A 25,806-nucleotide genomic window follows, 5' to 3' on the forward strand; every position below is an offset into this window, starting at 1 on the left:
GAGACACACACAGAGAGAGAAAGAGGCAGAGACACAGGCAGAGGGAGAAGCAGGCTCCAGGCAGGGAGCCCGATGTGGGACTCGATCCCCGGACTCCAGGATCACGCCCCTGGCTGAAGGTGGCACTAAACCTCTGAGTCACTGGGGCTGCCCCCAGACTGGATTTTAAACAGAGTTTATTGTCCTTACTTATGCTTTGTGTTTTTATAAAGCAAATCTGAAATAACTTCCTCTGAAGTTTGGGAAAGCAGTCTTCCTGGAAAGAATCAGTGCTGTTTTACACAATGAATAGGCTAAGTCCTGAATATTTGCTGCTAATTTGCTTGGCACAGCTTTTATTCAAAGATAGTTCAAAGATAAGCATCCGCTTATCAAGCCCACTTTGGGGGATCCAATTAACAAGACTTGACTACAGTCTGGCCAGTAGAGAAAGAATCTTCACTACAAAAAAAAAGGCTGTTCTTACAGTAGAGTGAAATAATCCTCTGGAATGATTGAGATTGGAGAAGCTGGGACCTTTTTATTATTGTATAGCAGAAACTTCTTTTTTCTGCTAGTGCTTTGGAGTGTTCTCTCACTTCTGGAGGTCTTTCTGTGGGGTTCTTTAAAGAAATATGTGCTGTCTTTTTACTGCTGTTTTCCTTTTGTGGACAAATGTGATCAGATTTTAAACAAATGAGGTGCCCTTAAGAAGGATTAAATATCAGTGGTTTTGTACTACTCTGCTAAACTTGAACTGCTGAATTATTCAACACTTTGTAGAATGAAGAAAACCATTTGAATTATTTATGTTTCAACAGAAGTAGTCCCCACCTTAGTACAAATGGGGTATCCTCTTTCTCAGGGAAGACCAGACCATCTGTAATTCAAGGTCCACTTGAAGTCCTCACCTCTTTAATGCAAGAGCTACAAAACAGTGGAAAGACTGATTTGGAACTTTGGAAAAACTGTGAGGTATCTAGTTTTGTTTTATTTGTGGAATTTTAAAAAATATATTTGTAAATGTGCCTCCACTAAACTCTAAATTAATAGAAATTTATATGTTAAAGAGTATGATATTATTGCTATAATAAAGTGATCAAATATAGTAATTGGGGAGCAACATTGAACGAATAAGAAAAAAGATGATCAAAAGTATGTTTGAACAAATATTGGTGATTAGACTCAGTAATTTATATTTTATTTTATTATTTTTTTATTTTTAAAATTTTATTTATTAAGTCGTGGGAGACAGAGAGAGAGAGGCAGAGACATAGGCAGAGGGAGAAGCAGGTTCTCTGTGGGGAACCCGATGTGGGACTCCATCCCCATACTCCGGGATCACGCCCTGAGCAGAAGGCAGACGCTCAACCACTGAGCCACCCAGGCGTCCCAGTAATTTATATTTTAAAGGTCAACTAAAATGCTAGCTTTGTTCAGGGAAGTGAAAATTCCAGTATTATTAATACTGTTACTAATTTTTGAAAAGATTTTATTTATTTATTCATGAGAGAAAGAGAGAGAGAGAGAGAGAGAGGTGCACACAGGCAGAGAAAGAAGCAGGCTCCATGCTGGGAGCCCAATGTGGGACTGGATTCTGGGTCTCCAAGATCACGCCCTGGGCCAAAGGCTGTGCTAAATTGCTGAGCCACCTGGGCTGCCCTACTGTTACTAATTCTAATGTTTTAAGTAATTCATACAGAATTGTTATCGTTTTGAAAAACCCAAATCCTCTTTGAAATATTTTGATTACTTCTAAATTAAGGTGTCTATTTAGTAATGCCTTATCACATGTAGTTGTGATATATTGAATTATGTTGATTTTTCATATCGGTAGTTCTTTCTTTGGTCCATAGGTTATTTTTTTTTATTTTTTATTTTTTTGGTCCATAGGTTAAATTGTGATATAAACATTTAACAGTTAAGAGAATACATAAATTTTGTTTTACAGAAAAATGCACTAGTTATATTTTTCCAAGGCTAGATTTGGTAATGCTTTATAAAAATGTATAAAACATTATTATTATTGAATTCTTTAGGGAACAATAGATTTTAAATGTTTATCATACTTTTAAAATCATTATTTATGTTATTTTCCAAATGTATTATACACGGAATGAAGGAATACCCTTGGTTTAAGGGTTCAGTAGGAGCCACCCCTAAGTATAATTATTTGTATTCATTATCCAGAATCATTGAAGTTATAAAAATGACCAAGTATTATTATTATTATTATTTTTTTTATGACCAAGTATTATTGAAGACTTTAAGAAAATTCAGTTATGTTCTGTACAATTTTTATATTTTTTCCGTATGATAATCAGTATATGCTAAAGTAAGAGACCTATAAAATGATGTAATTAAAAATGGAATGTTTTGTGAAATGTTTACCATAATATACTTACTCATTAGTTTATGAACCTGTATTAGCATGCTTTTAAAAAATAAGGCATTACTCTTCTGGCAAATTCACAGTTTATTTATTTATTTTATTTATAAAAGATTTATTTATTTATTCAGAGAGAGAGAGAGAGAGAGAGAGAAGGAGAGGCAGAGACACAGGCAGAGGGGAGAAACAGGCTCCACGCAGGAAGCCTGATTTGGGACTCGATCCCGGGTCTCCGGGATCACACCCCAGGCTGCAGGCAGCAGTAAACCACTGCACCACCGGGGCTGCCGGCAAATTCACAGTTTAATTAGAAAATGTTACTTTTAGTACTTTGAAATGAGCATCTTAGTTTCAGAATATATTTGTGAATTTAAGATATAGTTTTTTGGGGCACCTGGGTGGCTCAGTGGTTGAGTGTCTGCCTTTGGCTCAGGTTGTGATCCTGGGGTCCTGGAGTTAAGTCCTGCATTCGGCTCCCCATAGGGAGCCTGCTTCTTCCCTCTGCCTATGTCTCTGCCTCTCTCTCTGACTGTCATGAATAAATAAATAAACCTAAAAAAAACCCAGATTTTTATAAGCCAGGATTCCAACCAGATACTTACACTTTAACATTTGAACCAGTTTCTATATACCCCTTCTCCTTCAGCTTTGATACAATACTATTATTTTATTATGTTTAATAATAATTGACTACTTAATTTTTGTAATGTAGACATGTAATTGATTATTCAGTGAATAGTTTTTTTTAAATTTATTTATTCATTTGAGAGAGAGAGACTGTGCCTGTGTTTGCACAAGTAGTGGGGAGGCGCAGAGGGAGAAACAGGCTCCCCGCTGAGCAGGGAGCCCATTGGGGCTCTACCCTAGGATCCCAGGATCATGACCTGAGCTGATGGCAGATGTATAACTGAGACAGCCAGGTGCCCCCCACTCAATATTTTAAGATACTTGTTACTTTGACAGAATGTGAAATATCCTTCTAGTCATTTCAGTGGAATTTCCACAGTGTATTAGTGTGTTTTGTGTCATACAAAAAAAATAAAATCTTCTGATGTTTTAGTGTGTACCATTTTAGGAAGAATCGGAAGGCTAAGGGTTGTGCAAGTCTTATTCCTGACTCTTCCCTAAATTTCGTGCTTTCATCTTCATTTCAGAAATAGTAACGTTTCTCTGATTTCTACCATTTATAAGGGAAAATCTATGTTATTAAAACAAAACAAAAAAACCTGTGGAGATCAGAGCTCTGGAGATCTGATTTCTTTAGAATTTCTTTCTAAAACCTCTTTCCTGGAATTCTTTCTTTCTTTTTTTTTTTATTTTTTATATAGATTTTATTTATTTAATCATGAGAGACACAGGCAGAGGGAGAAGCAGGCTCCATGCATGCAACCTGACGTGGGACTCGATCCCAGGGCTCCAGGATCACGCCCTGGGCCAAAGGCAGGCGCCAAACCACTGAGCCACCCAGGGATCCCCTCTTTCCTGGAATTCTTAAGTTTATTGTTGCTTAACCTTGAGAATGGAGAATAATTTTTAACACATTTACATAGAATTTAATATATTCTTAAATATTTGCTGTTTCTAATATTTCTGTAATGGTAAATTTTTAAAGCACATTATTAGCTAATTTGTTTTAATTCATTATTTTAGCACTTAGGGTTACTGATTATGTATGAAAGAGCAATGGTTATATGGTAATAGTTACTGTAAGTGTACCATTTATTATCTATTTGCCAAGCAGTAAACACTTTTTGTCAGTGGTTTTCAACCTCATTAGACCCAAAGCCCTCATTTTATAATTTTACAATTAAACTACTAATTTACAAATACATTTTACAATTTAAAAAATAACATCAGCTTATATTATCCTGAAGTGAACTTCACAAATATATCCTGCATGTACCCATCTCAAAAACTATCATCCTCTTAACTGTGACATGGAGGAGGAATAAAAACTTATTTATAATATCAAAACACATATTTCAGTATATAAGTTCTCAGGTACATCCACGTTAGAAGACAAAATGAAGCACAGTCAGGGGTTTGTATGTAGACTCACCATGACGGCAGCAGCTGCAGACATGGACTGATACAACTGTATTGTATTGATGATCCAGCACGGCATTTGGTGACTTGATTTTCTTTTTCTTTTTTTTTTTTTGTGTGTGTGTGTGTGTGTGTGTGTGTGACTTGATTTTCTGAAATGGTGATCAATTTCTGATCAAGCTCTGAGACAAACTTTAACATCTTTGTGGTTGGATTCCTAGACAATTTGGTGATTGGAAAGCTGTGCAAAATACATGGTATTTTTATAATATAAAATGGACACAGAACAGTTTTTCATTGTTGGGGACTGTCCTGTGATTTGAATCCCTGGACTGCCCACTAAGTGCTGGTAGTGCCTTCACTATCTTTGTGACAGTCATGACCTCACAGGTTTTCAAAATACAGTTCCCCCATTGAGATCACTGCTTCACATGCATCATGTTTGAATTTAAAATTTAATCCTCCCAGCCACCTATGAAGTATTACTCTCCCCGTTTTATGAATTCATAAGAAGCACAAGTGAAATTTACTTGTTGAAGACCACATAGTTTATTAGTGGAGGGCTGGGAATCCCTAGGATGTTAAAGCCAATGGGATACTTATGAGGCCAGACTACAGCAACCCCATTTAGGCTAATAGCATCAAAAGCTGTGTGCAGGGGAAAGCTTTAATTAGATGCTCAAATTCTCCAAAAGTATGTAAATTGCAGGTCATATAATTAATTTTAGTTAGAAATGAATAATAGTAATTCTGTGAGTAATGTTATTTGCTGCATTTATAATGTTCTTAAATATGTTTATTGAAAATTAGAATATTATGAAATCTGACTAGGAGAACAAAATCTTCTCTACCAGTTTATATCCTGGGTAAGCCCTATTCATTTGTATCCTAAATAAGAAAATGATAATAAGGATGGGATTAACATTAAGTGTGTCACATAATATGAAGCCATATTTTTTTGGTTATGTATGTTAGTCTGTCATTGTAGGTTTTTTTTTTTTTTTTTTTTTTTTATTTATTTATGATAGTCACAGAGAGAGAGAGAGAGAGAGAGGCAGAGACACAGGCGGAGGGAGAAGCAGGCTCCATGCACCGGGAGCCTGATGTGGGATTCGATCCCGGGTCTCCAGGATCGCGCCCCGGGCCAAAGGCAGGTGCCAAACCGCTGCGCCACCCAGGGATCCCCTGTCATTGTAGTTTTGTTTTGTTGTTGTTGTAGTTTAATACTGTGTTACTAATAACTTTATCAGGTTAAAATAACGCCTAAAGTATTTCTCTCTCTTTTTTTTTATGCCTAAAGTATTTCTTAAGTTAGTGTAACTTAATAAGAAAACTGTTGCCTGATTTCTTGTTACTTCATGTTTACTTCATGTTGTAGATAAATTGAGAAGATAAGGATCTGAATTTGATATAGTCTACCTTAACCTGAAGCTAGGTGATTTAGAATTAATACTAGCTATCAGTACTGTTCTATTTCAGTTTGAAGGTTTCCTTTTCCTTTTTTTTTTTTTAAAGATTTTATTTATTTATGCATGAGAGACATAGAGAGAGAGAGGCAAAGACACAGGCAGAGGGAGAAGCAGGCTCCATGCAGGGTGCCCAATGTGGGACTCGATCCTGGGTCTCCAGAATCCCACCCTGGGCTGAAGGCGGCGCTAAACCGAGCCACCAGGGCTGCCCTGAAGGTTTCCTTTTCCAATCCTGAGTTTTTACTTCTCTTTAATACTGTTATATAGCTTTCTTTCTTTTTTTTTGTAAACTATTTATTTATGAGAGACACACAGAGAGAGGCAGAGACACAGAGGGAGAAGCAGGCTTCTTGCAGGAAGCCTGATGTGGGACTAGATTCCTGGACCTGGGATCTCACCCTGAGCTGAAGGCAGATGTTCAACTGCTGAGCCACCCGGGCATTCTTGTTATATAGCTTTCAACTTAATTCTGCTCTGTTGTGGTTATAGAACTGGCTTTCAGCATTAATCTGAAGGGCCTCTAGATTCTGTAGTCTGTAGTACCAGGAAAAAAATCAGCTACAAATTCACAATATTTTTAAAGATTTTATTTATTTATTCATGAGAGACACATAGAGAGACACAGGCAGAGGGAGAAGCAGGCTCCATGTAGGGAGCCCAATGTTGGACTCAGTCCTGGGTTTCTAGGATCAGGCCCCGGGCTAAAGGCAGCACTAAACTGCTGAGCCACCTGGGCTGCCCCCCCCCTTTTTTTAGTAACTCTATCCCCAACGTGAGGCTCCAACCTCAGGACCCCAAGATCAAGAGTTGCATTTTCTACTAACTGAGCCAGCCATGGGCCCCTGAAATTCCATTTTTATACACTCAGACTGTCTGATTGCCCATTCTTTCCTTGCATTGTGTCCTAGATGCTGAAGACAGGTTAACAAAGTGAACAAGATGCTCTCTCATGTGGTAAATGTTATGAAGGCAATACACAGGATAACAGAGAGCAACTGTAGAATGGTTTGGGGAAAAAGCTATCTTTGAGAAGGTGACAGTTAAGCTGAAATTGCAGAAAGGCAGAAGCATAAGAGCAAAGAACTTTCTGGGTAGAGGGTACAGTGACAAAGCTTTTGAGGTGGAAGACAGTTTTGGCATGTTTAGGGAAAAGGTAGAGGCCAGTGAGGCTGGTGTGCACTGAGAGAGGGAAAGAGAGGGATGAGATTGGGAGTTGTGCACAGGCCAGTTCATTCAGCGCCCTGTAAGGAAGACAGGAGTGGAAAAACAGTTGAAAGTTTTTTTTTTTTTTTTTTTTCAGTTGAAAGGTTTTAACAGGGAAGCTATTTTTCATTTTAGCTATTTATTCACGTTGTGTATTATTGCATAAAGTCTGTTACTGAAAGTACACTAGCCTTTTTTTTTTTTTTTTTTAAGATTTTATTTATTCATGAGAGACAGAGAGAGAGAGAGAGCGAGGCAGAGACACAGGCAGAGGGAGAAGCAGGCTCCATGCAGGGAGCCTGATGTGGGACTCCATCCCGGGACTCCAGGATCATACCTCAAGCCAAAGGCAGGCATTCAACCACTGAGCCACCCAGTCATCCTTGAAAGTACACTCACCTTGAGACTGAGTTTAGCCTCTGGAGATCTCCTTGCCTCCTTTTCTGCCATGTTTTTGTAGTCTGGTTATGAGTACTGACTCCTCTTGAGAGTCACTTTGGATCAGGACCTAAAAGTGACTGGAGGGCATGCTAGGACAGTTCCATGGGTTTTCACAGTGAATTTTTCATTCCTTTTTCAGCTGTAGTGCTTAAAAAACACTTCAGTATCTGACTTGAAAACTTTTTTTTGTTTTTGTTTTTACTTAAATAACAAATTGGGGATTTAATTCCTATAATACTAAATTATTTCTTGTTTTAAGGTGTGGGATTCTGTTTTCTAAAAATTATTATTATTATTATTATCTTTTTAAAGATTTTATTTATTCATGAGAGACACAGAGAGAGAAGAGGCAGAGACAGAAGCAGGCTCCATGCAGGGAGCCTGATGTGGGACTTGATCCCAGGTCTCCAGGATCACACCCTGGACTAAAGGTGTCGCTAAACCGCTGAGCCACCCAGGCTGCCCTCTAAGAATTATTTAAGAAAATCTTTATTACCAGGGAAGGAAGAAAAATTTAAGACAAATCTAAAGTAGAACTGCCAATTCTTGATGAATCAAAATGATAGCAGATGACATCAAATTAAGATGTCATTTGAAAAAAAGATTTACCCACACCTTCAAATTTACCCAGACTATAGGTTACATAAGAAAGAAGTGATCACGCCTGTGCCTTTGTATTTTTGCATTAAATATGGCTTTATAACTATTTAATTCAGCTTATACATTTTACATTAAAAATAGATTTTAAAAAGGCTCTTTCCCACTGGAGGATTTTTCTGTGAAATATTACATGAAAAATTATTTTTAACTAAAAATATTTAATTTTAATTTTAATTTAATAGACCAGGTGGTTACAGCTATTCAATTTGGTGGAAAAACAATGCCAAGAACAGATAGTTGCCCAGCAGGAACAATTCCACAACCAAATTCAAGTAAGTTGTTATTTATATTGATTCTTTTTTTATAAAACTAAGATTTGCAAGAAGCAGCAGTTAATACTTTATACCAGTTTTGTTTATTTTACTTAAAACATTCTCTATAGAGTAATAGCTCATATTTTTAAGCAATATTCTCATAGTATTTACGAAAATATGAGGTTTAGTATACTTTCTTACCCAAATCTGTAATTTTATTTTCAGCGTATACAAGAGGAGATAAAAAATTTAGTCAAGTTACAGACCAGTAATGCTTCCTGGGCTTCCTATGATACTTCTTTAAGCAAACAGTTTTCTTCAGAAAGTCAAATGGGTTTTTTTTCTGAAAACAGTGAGAGAAATGAACCTATTATCAGTTATCCTAAGTCTAACGAATCCGAAATGCAGCAAGAAACATCCACGTCACAACCAGACTGCAATGTGGATAGTAGCTCAGTGAGCAGTGGATATGGTACCTTTTGTGTCTCTGAATTAAATACCTACAAATCTAAGGATTCTAAGGAGTTCATGGAGCACACAGAGGTTTCTGAAGGACAGTTTGGTGCACCTTTGGGGCAGACAGAGTCACTTGTAGATGGTGTAAAAAACAAGAGTTTTCATATACACACCGCTGAAGAGTTCTGTCCATCTTTAAAGGAAGATATTTCCATTTTTCCTGGTGAATTTGAACACAGTTTTCTTGGCGAAAATAAGATTTCGGAAGTATACAGTGGAAAAACAAATAGGTGAGTAGAATTTCTCTATCATTTGAAGGGAGGTTTACTTGTTTGTTACATTTAGAATCTAGTAAATCAAGCTCCTTTTTGAGAATAAAATGAGATGTATTTGAACGCTTAGCTTTACCAAAGTCTTGTATTTATTGCCTTTGGCAAATGGAAATAAAGCATACTATGTATTACCAACATCTGACTTTATTTCCATTTGCAATGTTGTAGGACTACTAACCTCTTAAGGTGGGAGGCCTTGCCAGAAAAATACCGTTCCTATTTTTCTGGTCACTATAAACCTGCTAAAAATTAGAGTATAGAAATATATCAACAGTGGAATTTTGTCACTCCTATGCATGTAATTTGGAACTAAAAATCATACCAAGCATACTCATTCATTTTTGTATATAAGAGGAGCTTTTCTAAGTTTAATGACAACTGTGGCTGGATATTTGTAAAGCAAATAATCATTTAAAATTATGTCATTTACCCTAAATGTTCAGTTTTATACTTGAAAATGTGTCCTCTAAAATAAGTAGTTATAGCAACACAGATCTAGTGTACCTATGAGTATAATTAACAGTCTTTGTAAATAAAGAAGCTTTTGCTGTAGAGATATATTGAGTACTTGAATGGGCCACTATGATCAGTTTTGTTTTATTCTGTGGCTACAGCTGTATGTATTATTAATCACCATTAGTCTTGTTCGCTTTGCCTTTGATAATAAAAAAATGTAAAAAGAAGTGTAGGTGAATTGATAAAAATCCATCCTTTCTCTGCTTTTAGAAAACTCCAAAGTATTTTCCACTGGCCAGTGTCTTTTAGTTTTATGTGTAAAGGACAGCATCTAAAGAGCATAATTTCGATTTTCTTTTTTTGAATAGCAAATCTATAACATCATGGGCACAAAAGCTGAAGCAGAACCAGCCAAAGAGAGCGCTTACAGAAGAAGGGTGTTCAAAATCTATGCAAGGAAATGAGCAAGCCAGGAAATCACCAGTTGAGAAAGTAGGTGATAAGTCATTTTATTCTGGGTTGCTTCTGCTACTGATAATTAATTGTATTGGCTTTACTAGAAGCTCATCAATATAAGTTTTTTGCCTTTTCTTTTGTAGCATTAATTTGTTCCATTGACTTGTCTCCCTTTGGGTGTCTCAGAGGATTGGAAGCAATGATTTGCTCTATGAACTGGTTCTTTAGTAGTCGGGAAATCAAAACTAATGAGGGATAAAGTACTACAAAATATGAAAAACATTTTGTAAAGGTCCTAATTCTCTTTGTACTGCAGCTGTTTACATTTATTTAGCCAGAGAGTAATCCATTTAACTTTTTTTAAACCCTCAAATAATTTGTATTACTATTAAGTTGTAAGAAGTAGCACCATATGTGTGAATGCTTCAAGACAACTCCATTTGTAATCCAAATTATGAGAGATTAAATGTTTAAAGTCTTTGTGGCCCTTTTGCTAATCTAGCAGCTGTTTTTGTTAAAGAGTTAGAGATACTGAGTAAGTTTTAAACATCTTTGAAGCCCTTTTGGCCTAAATTATTATCGAGTAACATTGTTTAAATATGATATATTGAAATTGCAAAATCCTGTTTCTCTGAAAACTTGATACCTTTAGGGCAGCCCTGGTGGCGCAGCGGTTTGGGGCTGCCTGCAGCCTGGGGTGTGATCCTGGGGACCTGGGATCGAGTCCCACATTGGGCTCCCTGCATGGAGCCTGCCTCTCCCTCTGCCTGTGTCTCTGCCTCTCTCTCTCTGTGTCTATGAATAAATAAATAATAATAAAAAAAATCTTAAAAAATCTTAAAAAAAAAAAAACTTGATACCTTTAGAAATTGGCCACTTTTTTTTTTTTTTTTAAGATTTTATTTATTTATTCACGGGAGAGAGAGGTGGAGGGAGAAGCAGGCTCCATGCAGGAAACCTGATGTGGGACTCGATCCCGGGTCTCCAGGATCACACCCTGGGCTGAAGGTGGCGCTAAACCGCTGAGCCACCTGGGCTGCCTGAAAATGTTTTCATACATACTAGTTTTTCTTCTGTTTTTACGTGAACTAAAACTCAGTTTTGGGGAGGCTAGCAAAAAACCAGGTGACGGGCACTAAGGAGGGCACTTGATGGGATGAGCACTGGGTGTTCTGCTATATGTCTCTGCCCCTCTCTCTGTGCCTCTAATAAATAAATAAAATCCTTTAAAAAATAAATAAAAATAAAAACAAAAGACAGAACAAACTCTTCTGACAGAGTCACCTGAAGAGCTTAGAAAAATCTGCTTATGCCTGGCCACCACCACCAGGTGGTCTGCCTTCCTCAGGCAGGGGTGTGCCTTGTGCATTGGGAAGTGTAAAAGCTCCTCAGGTGATTCTGAGTGCTGCAAAGCTTGGGAATCATTGGCCTAGTCTATTGTCCTGGATTCGGTGGAGAATCACCTGAGAAATGCCCTTGAGGATAAGTCTGTCCTGTCTGGTGGAATGCTCTGCCTCTAATGTCAGCAGGGCAGAGATAGTTCCCTTTGAGCTTTCCCTTTTCTTTAATCATCTCTTTTTTTTTTTTTTTAATTTTTATTTATTTATGATAGTCACAGAGAGATAGAGAGAGAGGCAGAGACACAGGCAGAGGGAGAAGCAGGCTCCATGCACCGGGAGCCCGACGTGGGATTCGATCCCGGGTCTCCAGGATCGCGCCCTGGGCCAAAGGCAGGCGCCAAACCGCTGCGCCACCCAGGGATCCCTCTTTAATCATCTCTTGAACCAGTTGTGTTTTTCCTTTTTTTAATTAAATTTTAATCGATTAATTTTTAAAAGATTCATCCATTAATTATTTTAGAGAGAGAATCGCTCATGCCCACACTGGAGGATGGGCAGAGGCAGAGGGAGAGAGTCTTAGGTAGACTCCCCATTGAGCTTGGAGCCTGATGTGGGGCTTGATCCCAGGACCCTGAGATCATGACCTGAGCTAAAATCAAGAGTCAGACCCTCAACCAACTAAGCCACCTTGGTGCCTCTTTGTTTTGTTTTTTTTTTTTTTTTTTTAAAGGTGAGTGACGAGTGATATTTTTGGTAATAAATCATTGTGGCAAATCAAGTTTCATTGATACTGGAGTATTAAAAGATTTTCAGGTAATGATAGTTGGTGAATCCAGGCTCCACACTTGAAATACTTTTCTTACCTGCATAATTCTGAACTAAATTCTGTGGATTCACCAAGTTGGAACTCTATTTCATCTTTCCTCTTCTCTAGTTTTTTTCTAGTTTCAGTCTAAATCAGGGAATCCTTGTCAGAATTCTCTTGGGGTCCAGTTTTCTCTTTCTGCAATGGCAGTTTCTTTTGGGTACTATTTTGAAGCACATCTTGAAATGGCTATTGTTTAGCATCCTTATGCTTTTCTTTGGGGACAGACTTGACATTATCATTTCTGGGGCAGCAGGACTTGGGAGTGGCTTCTCAGATGGACAACTGGACTGTTGCTGCCATTATTGAAAGTTTCTATGCTAGGTGTTGGCCAGCTTCTTGGGAAGGACTTTTCATGGCTCCATACTTTTCTTTCTCATTAAAAGCCAGGCCTGGTGTGCTCAGTACCGCAGCAGCGGTAGCGGGCAAGATGAGCCTCCCAGCCCACTGTTGTTGGCTGAATGCATGAAGGTTTGGCACGGCAGAGTTGGGAAGAAGACAAAATGTGTTACTTGGTATTTTTCACTTAGTCTTCTGCTGTCAGCTTTTTCTGATCTGTTCAATACTGAGATTTGACAGAAATTTGAACAGGTAGGAGTTTTAGAAGAGACAAAAGATGACGTAGGAATTTTTCATTTGATGAACAAGAGACTGAATGGTATCTTAGGAGGCTGAGGTGGAGTGCTGTCCCTCCCCTCAGTATCCCTTTACCTTTGCTATAGGTCCACAGATGATTATAAGCAAATGCAACTTAAATACTTTTTAATGGGAATTAAAAGTTTGATAATGGTGAAACTGATAAGAAAAATTCTGATTAAAAATAGTCTTTTTACATCTCTGGAAACAGATTTCTTGTGATAATTCCAGAGATACTATGAGGAACAGTTAGAGGTTTTTTTTTTTAATTTTTTACTTATTATTATTATTTTTTAAAAATATTTTTATTTATTTATTCATGAGAGACCGAGAGAGGGAGAGAGGGAGAGGCAGAGACACAGGCAGACAAAGAGGCACGCTCCATGCAGGAAGCCAGACATGGGACTCGATCCCGGGTCTCCAGGATCAAACCCTGGGCTGAAGGTGGGCTGAAGGTGGCGCTAAACCGCTAAGCTACCCGGGCTGCCCAGCTTAGAGTTTTTTTTTTTTTTTTTTTTTTTAAATTTATGATAGAGAGAGAGAGAGAGGCAGAGACATAGGCAGAGGGAGAAGCAGACTCCATGCACCGGGAGCCTGACGTGGGATTCGATCCCAGGTCTCCAGGATCGCACCCTGGGCCAAAGGCAGGCGCTAATCCGCTGCGTCACCCAGGGATCCCAGCTTAGAGTTTTTTAAAAAAAATATATTTTATTAATTTTTTATTTTTTTATTTTTTTATTTTTTATTTTTTTAAATTTTTATTTATTTATGATAGTCACAGAGAGAGAGAGAGAGGCAGAGACATAGGCAGAGGGAGAAGCAGGCTCCATGCACCGGGAGCCTGATGTGGGATTCGATCCCGGGTCTCCAGGATCGCGCCCTGGGCCAAAGGCAAGCGCCAAACCACTGCGCCACCCAGGGATCCCCTTATTAATTTTTTAAAAAAAGATTTTATGTATTTATTCATGAGCGACACAGGCAGAGGGAGAAGCAGGCTCCATGCAGGGAGCCCAATGAAGGACTTGATCCCGGGACTACAGGATTACGCCTGAGCTGAAGGCAGACACTCAACCGCTCAACCACCCAGGCGTCCATAGCTTAGAATTTTTATTAGAATTGATGATAAGCATTTCGAGCTTTTTCTGGGATTAGTAACCAGTTGTCTATATGTAAGACATAGTTTACTACTCGCAGTGCATATTAATTACTGAATGAGGTCTTCAGAGTTTGAATTATTGTACTTTTAATGATAAAGATGAATTGTTATGGCTTTCACATTTATTTTGACACTATATGACTTCAATTCCAGGCACTTTGAATTTCTTTTGGATGTAGCTGGCAAATTATAAATACATTTTCATTCTAAACTCTTTAAGTAGCACCAGCTCCCAGTGTTCTTCCAATTCCACAGAAGCAAAATAAACTTTTGTAAACATACAGGAAAAGAAAATCCTTCACAGTTAATCCCTGTCATTTTGCATTCTTGTAATCGTGTGGAAAACCAGGCTTTCTTACTTTTTTTTTTTTTAAAGATTTTATTTATTTATTCATGAAAGACACACAGAGAGAGACACAGGCAGAGACACAAGGAGAGACAGAAGCAGGCTCCATGCAAGGAGCCTGATGTAGGACTCGATCCTGGGTCTCCAGGATCACAGCCCCGGCTGCAGGCAGCACTAAACCGCTGTGCCACCGGGGCTGCCCGCTTTCTTCTTAATGAACCCTTAATGAACCCCCTTTCTCTGTGCCTGTGTTTGACACTTGGCTCTCATTCCTTGGGTCAGCAGTTCGTGCCTAATGATTTTTAGCTGTCAACTCATTGTTTTCTTTCTTACATTATAGTCTAATTTCACTGCTGCTAAGCATCCTCATGCTTTTTACCTCAATAGACCGGATGAGAGTCCAGATTCTTGGATGTCTGATTCAGGAACAGGTATGATAATTATTTTTTATAACAACGTATCTGCATTTCTAATAGGAAGATAATTCTATACAGTGTATCAGAATGGTTTCTGTAAATCTGTTACATGTTATGTTGTGCCTCTGCTAAATCTGACTTCCTTACTTGGCATTAATTTATTTTATGCATTTTGAAAGATAGATGGAAAAATACTTTAAGAGTTATTTCAAACTGTTGCAAAAGTCATATCAGGATTTTCCAGGTACTCCAGAATGAATTAAGAAATTCAAACCCTTTGTGAGCCATTCTTTACTCTCCATGGTAAGCTTATTTTAGTTTTAATGATGTAATATACTGATTTTTTCTCCCTACAGTCTCACATCCAGTTTGTCAGGATGAATTGGCTTTGCAGGATGAAAATTGCCAGAATTCAACCACCGTTATGCTGTTACCCTCATAGAGCTCCCATTGCGTGTCACCTGGGTTCCTGCAACTTCCTGCCCAGCCTCCCTGCCTGCACCCTTGCAGCCTTCCATCTGTTCTCAACACAGTAGCCTATGCCATCCTTCTTAAAGATGGGTCAGATCATGGGACTCCTCTGCTCAAAACCCTGCTGTGCTCTTTCCCTCAGAAGAACAGCCAGAGTCTTTATAGGCATTCATAGGCCTTGCAAGACCTAGCCTTGTTCTGTTTGACCTCATTTTCTGCTACTCCCTTTCTTTGCTTCAGCAGAGAGGCTGTTTTCTTAAATGTGCCAGATATGTTCTCCTTTGCTGCTTCTATATTTGAAATGTTCTCCCCACCTCTTATATAGGGGACCTCCCTCATACATGGCTAAAATGCTTACTCTGTCTTGTTACCTTGCAGTGAATCAAACTCTGAACACCCCTCCACACACACTACATATTCCCCTTTACTTGATTTTTAAATCTTACCATTAGGGTGCTTACTCCTTCTGACTTACTGGGTACCTTGTGATTTACTTACTGTTCATGTCTCACATTTGCTCCCCAGCCTGGCATAGTCAACACTCAATATGTATTTGAACCATTGAATTCTTTATATTGCTTCTTCTGTACTGTCCATAAAGAAATTGTTATATTTTAAGAAATATATTTTAGATTGCACTAGTTTATCTTGACTTTTTTTTATTTTTTAAAATAATCTCTATATCCAACGTGAAGCTTGAATTCACAACCCTGAGATCAAGAGTTGCATGCTCTATTGCCTGAGCCAATCAGGCACCCCATATCTTGCCTTTTTTTTTTTTTTTTAATTAATTTTTATTGGTGTTCAATTTACCAACATACAGAAAAATATCTTGCCTTTTTGTAATAATATATTTCAGTCTTAAATATTTGGAACCTTAAATCAGAACTATTACATGCTAAGGCATTTAAGAGAGTCTTTGCCATCAAAATTCAACTTCCCACATCCAGATAGCCTAAAACTAGTTACTTCTCATATTTAATTTTCTTTAGAAAATTAGAAATGTAAAAATAACTTACCCTAGAAAGCACTTAGCATTTTTGTTTTCTTTCCTCAGTCTTCTATTCTTTGTATTTGTGCACAATAGGACTGACTTACTGGAAGTTGGAAGAGAAGGACATGTATCACTCCCTGCCTGAAACTTTAGAGAAGACGTTTGTACCGGCCTCCTCCACAGATATGTCACCAGGCCAGGTAATTTAAAAACACATTGTGTGTTTGCATTATACAATTGTAGTTAAATACTCCATTTCATTATAAATTTTGTGTTTTCCAATTTCTGATATATTGACAAAAGCCTGGGCTTTAAATTACACCTGCTTTCGTATTTGGTCTCTCATTCATTGCCTATAGGGCCATAGGAAAGTTACTTAAGAGTGGAATTAAAAGTGCCCAGATAATGTGTTGTAAAATTAAATGACATGATTTTGTGCCTTCTATTCTAAATACAGTAGGTCTGCAGACAACTACTTCTCCTCTTCCTACACCTGGTTTTGATTCTTCATCTTATTGCACCCTCCTGTTAACCTATTTGTATAATAATTTTGAGTATTTTAATTTGATGTAGTAATTTTCTTTGAGCAAGAGATATAAATATTCTCTTTGTTTCGGAACAATAAATTAAAACTAGCTTGTGTATATCCATGTACATATCTCACTTCTGTATTTTGTTTGGTCAGGTGGGGTAGAAGGTAGTTTGGGGAAAAGGAGAGGTTACAGTGAAAGTAACCAGAAGAGCTGTAAGCATGAGTGACCTGCATCAGTAGGGCATTGGGGAACAGCGTATGTGTGGGGCAGAAACCCCACATGTGCATCAGTCAAATCAATCTCACAGTGGGGCAGAAACCAGCATTCCATTCTTCAGGGAAGGAGCGGAAAAAGAGAGAAACAGAGGAAGGCTGAGAAGTGAGATTATGAAGGGCCAAGGCTTAGTGGGCTTTGTGATTACAGGGCTCACTGTGTGTGCGTGTGACATAATCTGCACCATCAGTAAATGAATATATTGGTGATTCTAAGATACTATCACTTTTTTTTTTAAGATTTTATTTATTTATTCATGAGAGACACACAGAGAGAGGTAGAGACACAGGCAGAGGGGGAAATAGGCTTCATGCAGGGAGCCTGACATGGGACTCAATTCTGGGTCTCCAGGATCATGCCCTGGGCTGAAGGCGGCGCTAAACCGCTGAGCCACCCAGGCTGCCTGATACTATCACTTTTAAGACTTCTGTTTCATATTCTAAGCCCCCAAAATTACCAAGAAAACACTGATAAGGTAGAATTTATATTTTATTCTTATTAAAAGAGCTTGTAGACCTAATTAAACATTGATTTTTATCAAAGAACTCTTATACACACTTAAAAAGAACAATATAAGTGAAATGTTTGTTAAAACTTCTTAACCAACAGAGGCTTACACTGTTTTCAACTCAGTGTTGGTTTCTGTGTTTTCCCACACAGTTTTCCTTGAGCGTCAAAGAGCTTTGAGGATTTGGCATTTCTTTAAAAAAAGGAGGAAAGGCCTTGGTGCTGAGTTTTTACTTGGCTTTAGTAGTTATATGGGACTGGCCTACATTTTGCTCCCAGATGGGGGAACATTGCTAAACATACAGGATTCACCATCCCTTAAATATTGGTTCTCATGGGTTCCAGTGTAGTCTTTAGGATTTTCTTCTAGACTCCTGACCCCTGTTTGGCCAATTTTGATGTCTTCAATATTTGCTTATGAGAAGGCAATGACAATTATGCCACAGTTGCTTCTTGACCAAAAGCAGTATGAGATGCTATTAATTATAAGAGGCATCCTCACTTCAGAGATGTTAAAATAAGAAATCATAGAAGTAGAAAATGGTGAAAAATAGTTCCTTGTACAGTGAGTTCTCAAAGAGGAATTCCAGCTGCTCACCCAAACCAACAGGCAGGGATTCCTCAGGCTTGAGGCCACCATCCATAGTGCTCTGCGTGTTAGGGACTAGGAGTTGATAGGGCCTTTAGGTTGTTCATATATAAAAAGTAAAATTCTAAAGTAGGAATACAGAAATTATGGTAAATTGTAAGGGTTTACATTCAACAAATCAATGCCTTTACACACAGTATTTTTTAAGATTTTATGTATTTGAGAGACAGGCAGGGGGAAGGGCAGAGGGAGAGATATAAGCAGACTCCCTGCTGAGTGGAGACCTGCCCCCACCCTTATAAGGTGAGGCTCCATCCCAGGATCCTGAGATCCTGAGATCACGACCTGAGCTGAGGTCAGACACTTAACTGACTAAGCCACTCAGGTGCCCATGCACAAACAAAAATTTAATTATTTTATTCACAAGCTAGTTAGAGAGTTTTTTAAAAAAAATATTAATTCATGGTATTCTGCAGCCTGTGTAGGGAACACAAAGTTAAAGCTACATGTGGTTGTATTCTTGTAATGGTTTCGGTGGATCTCTTGCTGAATCTATAATCTCATTAAGAGAATGTCCACAGTTTAAATTTGAGGCTCAGGGTTAAATGGTCTACAATAGATCTCACCTTGAAGTAATTTAAGCCTGAGGTTTTAATGTTTGAAGCTTAAACCTCTTTGCAACATTTCCATTGTGGCAGAGCCCTAATTTCAAACTGTAGAAATATGTCTTCTTATTTTGAGTTTTTTTTTTTTTTTAATTTTTTTTATTTATTTATGATAGTCACAGAGAGAGAGAGAGAGAGAGAGGCAGAGACACAGACAGAGGGAGAAGCAGGCTCCATGCACCGGGAGCCTGATGTGGGATTCGATCCCGGGTCTCCAGGATCGCGCCCTGGGCCAAAGGCAGGCGCCAAACCGCTGCGCCACCCAGGGATCCCGAGTTTTTTTTTTTTTAAGATTTTATTTATTCATGAGAGACAGGCTCCTCATAGGGAGCCTGATGTGGGACTCAATCCCATGACCCCAGGATCATGTCCTGAGGCAAAGGTAGATGCTCAACCTTTGAGCCACCCAGGTACCCCATTTTATGAGTTTTTAAAAGGGGCTTATTTCCATTGGATAAATTCTTAACACTTTTTAATACTTTTTTTTGCCTGCCAACTCTTTTTTCTTTTTTTTTTTTTTAAGATTTTATTTATGCATAAGAGAGAGAGAGAGGCAGAGACACAGGCAGAGGGAGAAGCAGGCTCTACTCCATGCAGGGAGCCTGACATGGGACTTGATCCCCGGTCTCCAGGATCCCACCCTGGGCTGAAGGCGGCGCTAAACCGCTGAGCCACCAGGGCTGCCCTTGTCTGCCAACTCTTAAAAAAATAGGAAGAGGTACCTAGATGGCTCAGTCAGTTAAGCATCTGACTTTTGATTTTGGCTCCTGTCATGATCTCAGAGTCCTGGGATGAAGCCCTGTGTTAGCAGGGGTGAGGAGGTGGAGGGGGTCCTCACTTAGCTAGGAGTCTGCTTGAGGTTTCTGTCTGTGTCTCTCTCTGCCCTTCCCCATGCTTGTGTGTGTGCGCTCTCTCATTTCTCCTCCCCTCTAAAGGAAATAAATCTTAAAAAAAAAAAAAAAAAAAAAAGGAAAATAACTACGTAAATCTCTATATATACCTGTCCCCTTGAGTCACATGTTATTAATTTAGCCAGAGGTCTTCCCTCCTGCTTTGGTCATTCATGATGAAGTCTTTCCTACCTCAAAACTTGATTTTTATCTTGAGTAGGGGAACTACCAAAGTTTTTTATTCTTTGGAAGTATTCTTAGGCTACTGAATAACTTAGGTTCAGATTATCACCTTAATATTTATTGTTAGGGGATATTAATTTTTTTTCATTCTGCAGAAGACTCGTAATTAACAGGTAAGGACTTCTAAGTATGTTTTATAACTGACAAGTTTAGAGTCTCAGTTCATTTAAAATCTTTCAGAAATCTTTCTGTGGTGCTGATCTTGATATCAAAACTTTTTTCATCATTGATAATACCATTTAAATAATTTTGTTTCATATCTTTAAGTCAAATACTAGTAATGAGATGAAGCTGCCATCACTGAAGGATATTTATCATAAAAAACAAAGGGAAAACAAGCAGTTACCTGAGCGGAATCTCACTTCTGCTTCCAACCCAAATCATCCACCAGAGGTAAATTGTCCACACTCTGTGGAGTGAAAATGAAAGATGCTGCGTGACTCTGAACTTTTATCCTAAGCTTTATATTCCCTAGGAGATCTAAAGCCTACTCAAAAACAAACCCTGAGTACTGGGGGCAAAAGCTTAACTATTGTCTGTCTTATTTCTAGGTACTAACTCTAGATCCAACGTTACACATGAAGCCAAATCAGATTTCAGGGATTCAGCCACAAGGCTTTTTGAATGCCCTTGATGACAGAATATCCTTTTCACCAGACTCTGTTCTTGAACCTAGTATGTCTAGTCACTCTGATGTAGACTCATTTTCACAAGCAAGTAATATCGCTTCTCAGTTATCTGGATTCCCAAAATATCCTTCAAATACAAAAGCTTTACCAGTGGACTCTTGGAAGAATCATGGATTCCAAAATGAAAGTAGGACCAGTTCCACATTTCCTTCAGTTTATACCATTACTAGTAATGATATCTCAGTCAACACTGTGGATGAAGAAAACACTGTCATGGCAACCTCAGCTTCAGTCAGCCAGTCCCAGCTTCCAGGGACAGTCAGCAGTGTCCCAGAGTGCATCTCATTGACTTCCCTGGAAGATCCTGTGATACTGTCGAAGTATGTATTTCAGTGCATGGCTTGTAATGTTAATAGATTTCGTATGACATCTACTTGAATAATGAAAATGACTTTTATTGACCTTCCCTAATGTATAAAATCTTAAAAAAAAAGTTAGCAGCATTTTTAAGGTAGAACATCTAAAAATCCATGTCTTTTTTTTTGCTTAATTGGTCATCAATGTGCTTATTATGTTTTCTGTGGGTGTACACAGGAATAAAGGCTGTACTTTTGCTATAAGAAAGATTGTGCTACCGGTTTCTCTTGTGGGATAGAGAGTGAGGAAACGCTTGCCTAAATTTTTTTTTTTGCCTTCAACAACAGAATTAGGCAGAACCTAAAGGAAAAGCATGCTCGACATATAGCAGATCTTCGAGCTTACTATGAATCAGAAATAAATAGTTTGAAACAGAAACTGGAGGCAAAGGAAATTTCAGCAGCTGAAGATTGGAAGAAAACCAATCAAATTCTTGTAGACAGGTAAAATTTATAATTCAACTGTAAAGTTGGTGTTTCTCCAACTTGGCTATATCATTTTTTCCAAAGTGTACTATAGTGTGATAAAAGACTTTGAAAATATGCTTCAATTTAAAAATTTTAACAGAGATATTTTTGCCTAAGTAATTATTTTTATAGATTTAAACCAGTCTTTTAGAGCACACTGATATCTGATGTGAGGGCATTTGTTTCTTACGAACAAAATACTGAAATAGTTGAGCAGATTTTGTATATGTAATGGAATATTGTTTGTGGATGGATTAGTACTATGTATAGATTTCCTTGGAAATCTCTAACTAATGTCCTTGAGCAATTCTTGACCTTTTTTTAAACTCAGATTGCACATGACTTAATCCAGACAGTCATGAACCTGTAGAAGCAGTTACCCTGTTCAAAAAAGAAACCAACATGGAGACACAGAGGACAGTTATGTTAAGGATAGCTGTATACCTGTTTTAGAGAGAGAATCATTAACAAAATTTGATGCTCTGACTGGTATTAATAACAGCATGCCTGCAACATATTTTACATTTAAATAACAAACAGATTGAAAACTGTTTAGGTCGAAATAGCAAAGAATTTTTCTCAAAGGCCAAGAAGACAAAGCCCCTTGAAAAAAAGATTAGGAGGGAACTGAAATCTTTTGGCCCAGTTAATAGTTTAACTTGTAAAATTCTAGGAAAACTAGCCTTTATACTAGTTTGTGGTTGGTGTGGTAGTTAGCCTGTAGTCTTATTGCTGAGAGTTACTGCAGCTCCCATTGTGCTGCTGGGAGTGGCGCTGCAGGTAGGGGTGGGGCTGGGGCTGGAGTTGCAGTGGTAGAAAGCAGTAGTTTGAAAAAAGCCAGAAAAAAAAGCCAAGTTAAGTGTTCTAGGATAAAAGGAAAAGAGTAGATGGGAGGCTAAGGGAAGTTGGTTCTTGTTCTTTTGTCATTGTTTGTTTTTAAGAAGACAAAGATGACTGTAGGTATTACTTGTGAAAAACGAAAGTATGAAAGAAGCCCATCAGTAGACCTCGTTAGGTTAAAAATAGGCTTCCAGAGAAGGTGCCTAGTGAATGATAGCTGTGTAAAGCACCTTTTTTGTCTAGAAGCTGCTAGAGCCACAGAGTGATGAGGCAGTGTAGGGGGGTTGGACTGGAAGTCAGGGTTTGGAGAAGTGGCCGTGTTAGAATGGTGACAGCAGGGAGAGCATAGAAGTAAGTGTATGGAGAGCATGCAAATGCAGAGCAGTAGTTGCGGTCATCTGGAACTGGAGAAAAGAGTCATCTAAGACAAAAACCAATTTTAAGTTGTCAGCATATGCATCAGATTTTTTCAAACTTAAAATTGCAAGTGGGGGGATCCCTGGGTGGCGCAGCGGTTTGGCGCCTGCCTTTGGCCCAGGGCGCGATCCTGGAGACCCGGGATCGAATCCCACGTTGGGCTCCCGGTGCATGGAGCCTGCTTCTCCCTCTGCCTGCTTCTGTCTCTGCCTCTCTTTCTCTGTGACTATCATAAATAAAAAAAAAAAAAAAAAAAAAAAAAAAAATTGCAAGTGGGAGAATCCCCCTGGTACTGTAAATGGGGCCATTGACACAACAACGTGGGCAAGCTGTGATACCAGATTGTTACGTCACACAGTCTCATACTACAATCAGTGTGGTAGTTAAAGTAGAGAAATATAGTTAACATATATACCTACACTTGACTCTTTGGTGCTCTTTCTTTCAAAAACAGTTATATCAGGGATGCCTGGGTGGCTCAGTGGTTGAGCGTCTGTCTGCCTTTGGCTCAGGGTGTGATCCTGGAGTCCCGGGATTGGGTCCCGCATCAGGCTCCCTATAAGGAGACCGCTTCTCCCTCTGCCTGTGTCTCTGCCTCTCTCTCTGTGTCTCTCATGAATAAATAAATAAATCTTAAAAAAAACAACAGTTATATTAGTATTTGATTTCTGCCTGGCATTAATGCACAGTGGTCCAGAGTGAACTCTGGAACTATTCTGCCAGGTTTCAAATCCCCATGTGATTGCTTACAACCCTGGAGGAATTCAGCTTCTCTGTTTTCTCCTCTATAAATTGGTAATAATAGTCTTAACTCATAGGATTGTGAGGATTGTGAAGTGCATAACACATGGCATATAATCAGTACCAAGTAAATGTTAGCTTTTATTCACAATTCATTAACACTGAGTCAGAATGATAACTAAATTCTCTTGTGTATTTTGTGAGTTTTGAGGCTCTGTGATGATTAACTTTACGAAGAAGGTCTTTAATTATAACACATTCATGCTAGTTTGGAAAAGTACACAAGGATCCAATATGAAAAGTTTCTCTACCCAGCCTCTGTTTACATTCCAGACTTCATTTTTATATCTTAGAAAACATAATGCACAGATGTATATATAGGTTTTTTTCATAACAAAGATCAAGACTTTATGCAGTCTTCTGTATTTTTAAATTTAAGTTTATTTTTTTAAGATTTTATTTAATGGGGCAGGGGTGGAGAGCACAAGCAGAGGGAGTGGGAGGGAGATGGAGAAGCAGGCTCCCCTCAGAGCAAGGATCCTAATGTGGGGCTCCATCCCAGGACCCCGGGATCATGACCTGAACTGAAGGTAAATGCTTAACCCACTGAGCCACCCAGACGCCCCTAAATTTAATTTTTAAAAAAGATTTTATTCATTTATTCATGAGAGACACACAAACACAGAGGCAGAGACATAGGCAGAAAGAGAAGCAGGCTCCCCACAGGGAACCCAATGCAGAACTCAATCCCAGGACCTTGGATCACGCCCCAAGCCAAAGGTAGACACTCAACCACTGAGCCACTGAGGTGTCCCTCTAAATTTAATTTTTTTAATTTAATTTTTAATGTAAAATATAAAGAATAAAATATACCATGCTAACCATTTTTAAAAAGATTTTATTAGTTTTTTAGGGAGAGAGCATGAGAATCCCAAGCAAACTGCACTGAGTGTGGAGCCTCACATGGGGCTCGATCTAACAACCCTGAGATCATGACCTGAGGCAGATCCAAGAGTCAGACACTTAATTGGCTCTACTCCCCATGTTAACCATTTTTAAGTGATCAGTTCAGTTCTCTGGCATTAAGTACATTCATGCTGTTGTATAACCATTGCTGCCATCCATCTCCAGAACTTTTTAAAAAGATTTATTTACTTATTTGAGAGAGAAATAGAGAAAGGGGGAGGGGCAGAGGGAGAGAGAGTTTTAAGCGTGGAGCCCAGTCCCACAAGCCTGACACCACAACCTGAGCCAAAAGGAAGAGTTGGGTGCCTCCCAGCCTCTGTCTCCCACCATCCTACTTTCTGTTTATGAATTTGATGCCTCATATGAACTTGTGGTAGACTTCATATAAGTGGAATCATACATGTCCTTTTGTGCCTTGCCTATTTCACTTAGCACATTGCTTTCAAGGTTCATCCATGTTGTAGCAGGTGTTAGAATTTCATCCTTTTTTTTTTTTTAGAGGGAGTAGGAGGGGATCCCTGGGTGGCGCAGCGGTTTGGCGCCTGCCTTTGGCCCAGGGCACGATCCTGGAGACCCGGGATCGAATCCCACATCGGGCTCCCGGTGCATGGAGCCTGCTTCTCCCTCTGCCTGTGTCTCTGCCTCTCTCTCTCTCTCTCTCTCTCTCTGTGTGACTATCATAAATAAAAATTAAAAAAAACCCAACAACACAGTATGTCTCTCCAAAAAAAAAAAAATAAATAAAAATAAAGAGGGAGTAGGAGAGAGAGAATCTCAAGCAGGTTCCATGCTCCCAGCACGGAGCCCGATAAGGGGCTTGATCTCTCCAACCTGAGATCATGACCTGAACCTAAATAAAAAATCTGATGCTTAACCAATTGAGCCACCCAGGTGCCCCAGAATTTCATCTTTTTTAGGAGTGAATACTACTACATTGGATTGATAGACCACAATTAGTTTATCCATTTATCCTTCTGGACACTTGGGTTGCTTCCATCTGTTGGCTAGTGTGCATGTTGCTGCTATGAACATGGGTGTACAAATGTCTGTTTATATTTTGCTTTTGTCACTTAACTTATATGATCTTTTCATATTGTTTTTTTCTGAAAAATAGTATCATCAAGTTTATTGGGATGTATTTATTAAAATGACATCCTGAGTGTTCACTAACATTGGAGAATTTGTTTTATGCTACATATTGAAGAATCAGATTTATAGAATTCTTTGAAGGGAAAGGATTTTATCTTCTAATTTTTTCATTTCA

The 25,806-nt window shown here is 38.6% G+C and overlaps 1 protein-coding gene across 18 annotated transcripts in view; it reads left to right on the forward strand.

The window, feature by feature from the left end:
- MPHOSPH9 (M-phase phosphoprotein 9) overlaps positions 1 to 25,806 on the forward strand; it is a 69,676-nt gene that overhangs the window by 6,670 nt on the left and 37,200 nt on the right. For 4 of the 18 annotated variants that reach the window (XM_026017137.2, XM_072725073.1, XM_072725067.1 and 1 more), the window contains 8 exons: positions 801 to 954; positions 8,370 to 8,459; positions 8,667 to 9,187; positions 10,054 to 10,177; positions 14,825 to 14,915; positions 16,459 to 16,565; positions 20,617 to 21,074; positions 21,399 to 21,554. In XM_026017137.2, the coding sequence (XP_025872922.2) occupies positions 801 to 954; positions 8,370 to 8,459; positions 8,667 to 9,187; positions 10,054 to 10,177; positions 14,825 to 14,915; positions 16,459 to 16,565; positions 20,617 to 21,074; positions 21,399 to 21,554 (1,701 nt within the window). Of the gene's footprint in view, positions 1 to 800; positions 955 to 8,369; positions 8,460 to 8,666; positions 9,188 to 10,053; positions 10,178 to 14,824; positions 14,916 to 16,458; positions 16,566 to 20,332; positions 20,459 to 20,616; positions 21,075 to 21,398; positions 21,555 to 25,806 lie in introns of all 18 variants that reach the window. The other 14 variants (XM_026017142.2, XM_072725070.1, XM_072725079.1 and 11 more) reach the window with 6 other exon arrangements.

Source organism: Vulpes vulpes, chromosome 10, assembly GCF_048418805.1.
Source record: "Vulpes vulpes isolate BD-2025 chromosome 10, VulVul3, whole genome shotgun sequence".
Taxonomy (NCBI): domain Eukaryota; kingdom Metazoa; phylum Chordata; class Mammalia; order Carnivora; family Canidae; genus Vulpes; species Vulpes vulpes.